The 7224-nt window shown below is 46.5% G+C and overlaps 1 protein-coding gene across 5 annotated transcripts in view; it reads right to left on the reverse strand.

The window, feature by feature from the left end:
• CSMD2 (CUB and Sushi multiple domains 2) overlaps positions 1-7224 on the reverse strand; it is a 338283-nt gene that overhangs the window by 260203 nt on the left and 70856 nt on the right. For all 5 annotated transcript variants that reach the window (XM_042015480.1, XM_042015478.1, XM_042015482.1 and 2 more), the window contains one exon: positions 6912-7024. In XM_042015480.1, coding sequence (XP_041871414.1) covers positions 6912-7024 — 113 coding nt within the window. The remainder of the gene's footprint in view (positions 1-6911; positions 7025-7224) is intronic.

Raw genomic sequence — 7224 nt, forward strand, 5'->3', positions numbered from 1 at the left:
TTGACTGGTTTTGTGGCTTTTAGCTTATTTGGGTTTGTGGGTTTTTAATTCATTCGCTTTGTGGGTTTCAGTTTATTTTGGCTTTATTTGGTTTGGGTTTTCCTCCTCCAAGGCCAGGGCCGGTCCATCCAACCCAGCAGCTCACTCGGGCCACTTGTAGAGAAAAATCTTCATTATCGAGTGTCCAAAGCCAACAAGAACTCTGAACTGATCCATCAACGGAGCCCCTGCGGCCGCAAAGCCAAACACCAGCTGGGAAAAGGGAGAAGTGCAGCAGCATCCCACCAAATCCCAGAGCCAGGAACGCTCCCGGAGCGACTGAAAGCAGCGTTTAATTGTCTTTTCTCCGTCTGTTTGCACAACTCTGCGAAAGAGCCTGTGAAGAACGAGCCGCCTGTGCCTGAGAAAGAGCCGAGTATTTATCCCAAACAGCTCCATTTCCTCGGGGCTGTTTCCCTCGGGATTGAAACGCCTCTAATTCCCTCAAATGAGCAGTGCTCGTGCAGCCCTAATTGTTCCTTTTCAAGCAGCCCCGCGTGTTTGCTGAGCCAATTTGGTGCAGCTGCAATCAAAGGCGATGTCTTGGAAGGAAAAGCTTCACCCCCGGGAATTCCTCAGGGATCCACAGGGCCCTGGCTCCCTCCAGGAATTCCCACTGAATTCTCCTTTTTCCAAGAATTCCCACTGAATTCTCCTTTTTGGGTGCGGATCAAGACCCTGAAAAACCCCCCTACCCTAAAATTAAAAGTCGAAGTTACAAAGAGGAGGGTTGCTAAAAGAACATTGCATTTCTTTACTTTTATCGAGCCCAGAGCCCTCTTCTACATTACTCCAATATGTGCAGTTTATGTTTATATAGATTTAAAATAGTCATTTATTGCTGTGTATTGGTATGGATTTACATCCCTTTGTATCCCTTTAAAACAGGGCCCTGGCTCCCTCCAGGAATTCCCACTGAATTTGGCTTTCAGGGGGAAAAAATCCAGGCCACCCCAAAAAATCCCACCTTGAAATTCAAACTTGAAGCTACACAGATGAGGATTGCTAAAAAAAATAGCATTTGACTGCATCCCTCTGCTTTTCTATTTCACTTAACTAGATGTGTGTTTTATATCCATATTTCTGTTTAAAGTATTTACTCCATGGTTTATGTCGATATGTATTGCACCACTTACAAAAAGGGCCCTGGAATGAACTTGGCTTTTGGGGAGGGGAAAAAATCCAGACCACCAAAAAAAAAATCCCACCTTGAAATTCAAACTTTGAGTTACAAAAATAAGGATTCCTAACAAAATAGCATCCAAAATTATTATACCCCTCTTCTTTTATATTTTCCTTAAATAGATGTGTGTTTTATATTTGTATTTATTTGAAATATTCACTTATTGGTTTATATTTAGAGGCATTTACACCCTTTTGTATCCCTTTAAAAAAGGGCCCTGGGTCCCTCCAGGGGCTTTGGAATGAACTTTGCTTTTGGGGAAAAAAAATCCAGACCCACCACAAAAAATCCCACCCTAAAATTAAAATTCTAAGTTCCATAGTTGAGTATTCCTAAAACAATAGTGTCTGACATTATTGGGCCCCTCTGCTTTTACAGAGCCCTCTTCTTTTATATTTTACTTCAATACAGGTGTATTTTATATCAAGTTACAATTAAACCATAATATATTTAAATATTTATATTTATAATCTGTATATTTATATTTTTATAAATATATATTTAATTATAGATTTTTTTATCTTTAATATTCGTTATATGTTTATTATTTCTTATTATATAATTTTTATTATTTCACTACATTTTATTATTTTATTATATCATCTTGTTTTATTATATTTTATTTTTTATTTTATTATTTATTTATTATTTTATTATTATTATTTCTTATTCTTTTAAAAATATTTTATATTTTGATATAAATTTTCTATTTTAAAATATATTTTATAGCATATTTTTATATACAATAAACTTTTTAATATTTATATTTAAAATATAATTTGTTTATTTTTCCATATTTGTAGTTATTTATATGCCTTTGTACCCCTTTAAAATATTTTTTCCCCTCTATTTTTATATATATATATAAAATATTTCTATCCCTTTTTAATATATCTCTTTATATCCCTCTTCTACAGACAGATTTATAAACTGTGTCCTGACAAGGACAGAAATGAAAATCAACCCCTGCTCTGCTTCACGAGGTGGGGACTGGTCCAAGGTTGGATTTGGGAAATCTTTTCCAACCCAAACAATTCTGTGATTTTATTTTTCTTTAACTCCCTTTTTATTTGTCACCCTCTGGGTCTAACTCAGCATCCAGAGGTGATGATTTAATAACAACGGAATTTAATTTAATAATTTAATCTTCTTTTATCCCCTCATTAGTGAGCAAATAAACTCCCTGCCCTCCATCCCCTGCTTTATTTATTATTTCTGTGCAATTTGTTTCACTTTTCCTCTCATTGTCCCAGACTTGCCCAATTTCTTTTGAGTGAATTCCTCAGGTGTGAGGCAGCAGGGAGAGGAATTCATTCCCTTTGCAGCCCAGCCTCACTCATCTTCCAGGGCCAGCAAGAAATGGGCATTTCGACATTTTTAGGAAGATTTTTCACCAGACGAGGCTGTCAGGATTCACGTCCCAGTCAAATTTAACTGGGATTATTTATAGCTGTCTCCAAAATTCTGCAGCTGAAAGGAAATTCAGGACTCCACAGCTGGGTTGGGCTTAGGAGAAGAATCCTTTAGTGAGAAAAGAAGGAAAAATCCCCCAGTCTGAGGGTGAACGGGGCTAATTAGGAAATCATGTTGAATTCAAGGGACAGTTAATGGGGAAAGAAAACAAATTTAGGGATGCTGAAAGCATGAAAGCACTTAATTTCAATATTTTCTAAATGAGACGTGCTGAAATGGAGCTCCCTGAACTGCCTGCGCTCCCTAGAAGCTCCTAAGTAATAAAATTTCCTTCAGATCAAAGTATTTTATTGAAATGGAAATGAAATTCTCTCTGTTCTCCCAATTCCCTGAGAAAAAGTTGACCATTTTCACTCCCAGTGCTCCTGCCATGGTTGCCTTCGTTTCTTTTTCCAGACCAGCCACCAAATCCAGTGATTTGTGCTGATCTAAGCCTGTCTCCTCTCCCCAGATGGGATTTTGGGGGGCCCCTTCCTGGATTTTCAAGCCCCACAGCAGCTCTGAGTGCACCTAGGAACAGGAATTCCCAAACAAGGAACACCCTGAGCCTGCTGGGCCACTTGGAAGCTGCGAACTCAGCAGGGTGAGGTGCAGAACCAGCTGTGCCACATCTGGGGAGAGCCACCAAACCTCCGGTGCCCTCACCCCAAAGCTCTGCAGCCCTGGCAGAGCTCTGCACCTCAGAGGTGGCTGGGCTGGGCCAGGGGAGCACCAACCTTTGCCTTTTCCCAGCCTGCAGGGGAATGAGCACCAAATCCCTGCCTTTTGCCCAGCTCTGCGCTGGGATCTGGCACCTGGAGGGAAACGCCAGCAGGAGATGGGGAGCAGGAGAGGCAGGCAGGGAGAGCAGGCAGGAACGAGCCAGCAGGGAAAGGAGGAGACATGAGCAGGTCACACAAGGAGGAAAAGAGGGTTAAGGGAGATCCTCCAGCACAGGAATGGAGTGAAGTCCCAAACCCACGAGGTCGAGAAGGAAGAGCGGCAGTGCTGGAGCTGTTATTCCTCAAATCCCACTGCACCTCTGGCACCTGGGGCTGGAGCAGCAGCTCGGCAGTGTCAGGAGCTCGTTCTGCCCTTCCAGGAGCTCCATGGTGTCCCCACAGGAGGGGGCAGCCGGGGGGTGCATTCCCAGATTTTCAAGCCACACAGCAACTCCTGATTGCTCTTCCTGGAGCTCTTCCAGGGAAGCTCAGGAGCTCATCCTGGAGCTCATTATGCCCTTCTGCTCTTCCAGGGGCTCCACGTTGTCCCTACAATTCCTGACAGGAGGGGGCAGCCAGGGGGGGGTCGGGCTCTGCTCCCAGGGAACAGGGACAGGAGGAGGAAATGGCCTCAGGCCGGGCCAGGGGAGGCTCAGGGTGGGCGTCAGCAGGAATTTCCTCATGACAGGGATGGTCAGGCGTCAGAGCTGCCCAGGGAGGTTTGGAGTGCCCATCCCTGGAGGTGTCCAAGGAAGGCCCAGACGTGGCACTCTGTGCTCTGGGCTGGGGACAAGGTGGGGATGGCTCAGCTTGGACTCGCTGATCCTGGAGGGGTATTTCAGCCTGGGATTCCCGCAGTGACAATGTCCTTTCACAGCTCTCCAGCCCTGCCCAGCCTGTCCTTGTTCCAGAGCCATGTACAGCTGAGCTGTGTGTGCTGGGACACCGGGAATGCCCAGCAAACACACCAGGAATGCTCAGGACGTGGCTGTGTCCCCATCCAGACCCTGCTGCTGAGGCTGATGCCTTAGGTTTTAACTTTTCTGGTTTTCAAATCCTGCACTGCCCAGTGTGTAACTCTCAAGTTCAGTGGGCCCTGTCAGCTGCTGCTCTCTCACACTGGTCACACATAACAAACCTCTCCAGGTTTGCTCTCCAAGGACACCCAGATTGTCCCAGGCCCCAAAATGTGTAAACTTGGGGTAATTACATCATGAACTGAAGTTATAATTGGAGAATTAACCCTGATATGCAAATGGACCAAACTGATAAAAGGGTGAAGAACCCGTGACCTGGGGTCCATCTTGGCTGGAGCCTTTGGACTGCCCAGGGTGCTCCTTTGAAGGCCCTTGCAATAAATACCTCCTTTTATTCTCTTATTCTTGTCCAGCCTCTGTTTTTAGGTGGCCAGCTCAAGGCATCAGGGATCTCTTCGTGCAGACAGGAGAATGTTCACCGAGGTGACACCAGCCTCAGCTGACGCGTTTCCCAGAGGGTCAGGGCAGAGCAGACACCACCGTGAGCACAATGTTTTTGTGCCACTCTGATGCCTCCAACTGCACTTTCTTCCTGTCCTCTTTTCCAAAAAGTTCCTGAGAGCTTTCGTTCCGATTTTAAAATTCTGTTTCTTTTGGTGCATTTCCCAACGATTGCTCCGAGCGAGGAGGAGAACAATGAGCGGCCTTTGATAGCGGATCAGAACGGAGCCATTTACTGCAGGACTCTGATGCATTGTTCTTCCTTTCAACGGGAATTATCCCGTCACAGGCTCTTCCCGGAGTCACAGATTCCCGAGGAACTGAAGCAGCATTCCAGCAGCAGCCCGGCCCGTGCATCCAAACCACATTTATCACCTCCTTCAGCCTCAGTTAACACCCAAACCTCGAATGTTTTGCTTTGGGGAAGGTTTAGAGCGGCACTTGGAGCAAGCGAACCCCTCTCCCGCCCTCAAAATAGAGCTCTGATTTACCCAAACGCTCTCTCTGTCACTCTGGCTCAGGTTAAATTTTAAATACATTTATTTTCCCCCTCAGTTACAGCCTTGAAAGCCTCCTAATCACCAGTCAAATAAACTCCAGATCATTTCAAACGCGTGTGACTAAAGGGCAGCCCTGGTGCGAGCCTTTGTACAAGATTTCCTGCGGCATCGAGGTAATAAAAAACCATTACAAAGTGTACAAGGAGCTGTGTGTAAATGCCAAAAAATGAACTCGAAATGTCAAGAAAGTGCAAAAGCAGCTGCGTGTCCTCTGTCCCAGGATTTGGGAGTGACATGGTCTCGCACAGAGGCTGGCAGATGTTCCAGCAGAGGGTTTGCAAATGGGCAGATCTGAAGAAAATTGCAATAATTCGGGGGGAAAAAGCAGAGGTTTTGCAAATGGATTTGTCTTTCCTCCCAACAGGTGCTGAGCTCACCTGTCCTGACATCCTCACCTGTCCTGACAGCCTCACCTCCCCCAAAATCCTCACCTGACCCCAAACCCTCACCTGACCCCAAACCCTCACCTATCCTGACATCCTCACCCGTCCCAAAATCCTCACCTGTCCCCCACAGCCTCCCCAGGGAGCACCACCCCTGGGAACACCCAGAGCTGCTCCACGGCCTTATGGGGATGAGTGGGACGATCCTGGGACCAGCTCTGCCCCCACTGCTGCCCCCACTGAGCCCCTGTGAGCTCCAGCACAGACAAAACCATCCCAGTGCCTCGGTGCCTCGAGGCAGAGCAGAGGTTTTCATCAGAAATTAGAGGGTTTTGAACAGAATTTAATTGTTGAGAGCAGGAAATGCTGAGAGGCTCCACCATCGTGTCAGTGAAGGCATTTCCTTGGCTGAATGTCCGGGCTAATTGGCCGGCTGGACTCATTACCAAGAAGTTCTCAGCCTTAATGATAATTTTAAGGACTCCAAAAAAAAAACATTTATGGGGAGCTGAACAGCATTTTAGGTTCAGTAATCAACAGCGGCGTAAGTTGAATTTTAACACGGTTAATTTGTCATTCCCCCAGCAGCAGCACGGAACATCATGACCTGACTTCCACCAGAAAACAGCTTTTCCCAGATATCCGAGGCTTCCATGGGCCCAGAGCATCTGAGGGTTTGGAGCCTTCACACACAACCCTTCACCCCACAACCACCAGGCATCGTTTATGGCAGCAAACACGGGGTTGAGTTCAGGACTTGAGGAGGCAGGGGCAGGGAAAAGCAAAATAACAAATGGGCAAAGAGAATGTAAAAAAAAAGTGCAGTAATTCAAATATCCTGGTGCCTACGTGGCTCCTGGAAATCCCACTGTCACCCCCACATCACCCACCCTTCCCAGACATTCACTCAGAGTGCAGTTTAAAGGATGGCTGAGACAAAAAACAAAACCACGCTGGAAGGAACCAGCAATTTAAATACTGAAAAAACAGATTAAATTACACAACAACAAGGCACAGATGTCTAAATCCTGGTACAGCTCATTTCCCACCCCCCAGCCAAATTCAGGTGCAATTCCAGCCCCTCCTGGACTCACCCTCGTAGCTGGCCTGGAAGCCTTGGGCACTCACGGCGTAGTCGCTGACGAGCCACAGGGACAGCACGAGGCCGGTGCTGACAATGGGAGCAGGCAGCTGGAATCCTGTCAGCCTGGAAAAAACCCCACAGCGAGGTCACACTTGGCACTGGTACCCTGGGAAACCCCACAGCAAGGTCACACTCAGCATTGCCCAAGAAAACCCCACAGCGAGGTCACACTCAGCACTGCCCAAGAAAACTCCACAGCGAGGTCACACTCAGCATTGCCCAAGAAAACCCCACAGCGAGGTCACACTCAGCATTGCCCAAGA

Source organism: Corvus kubaryi, unplaced genomic scaffold, assembly GCF_017639235.1.
Source record: "Corvus kubaryi isolate FWS band 111438036 unplaced genomic scaffold, C.kubaryi_AGA036_p1.0 split3-37304, whole genome shotgun sequence".
Classification (NCBI taxonomy): domain Eukaryota; kingdom Metazoa; phylum Chordata; class Aves; order Passeriformes; family Corvidae; genus Corvus; species Corvus kubaryi.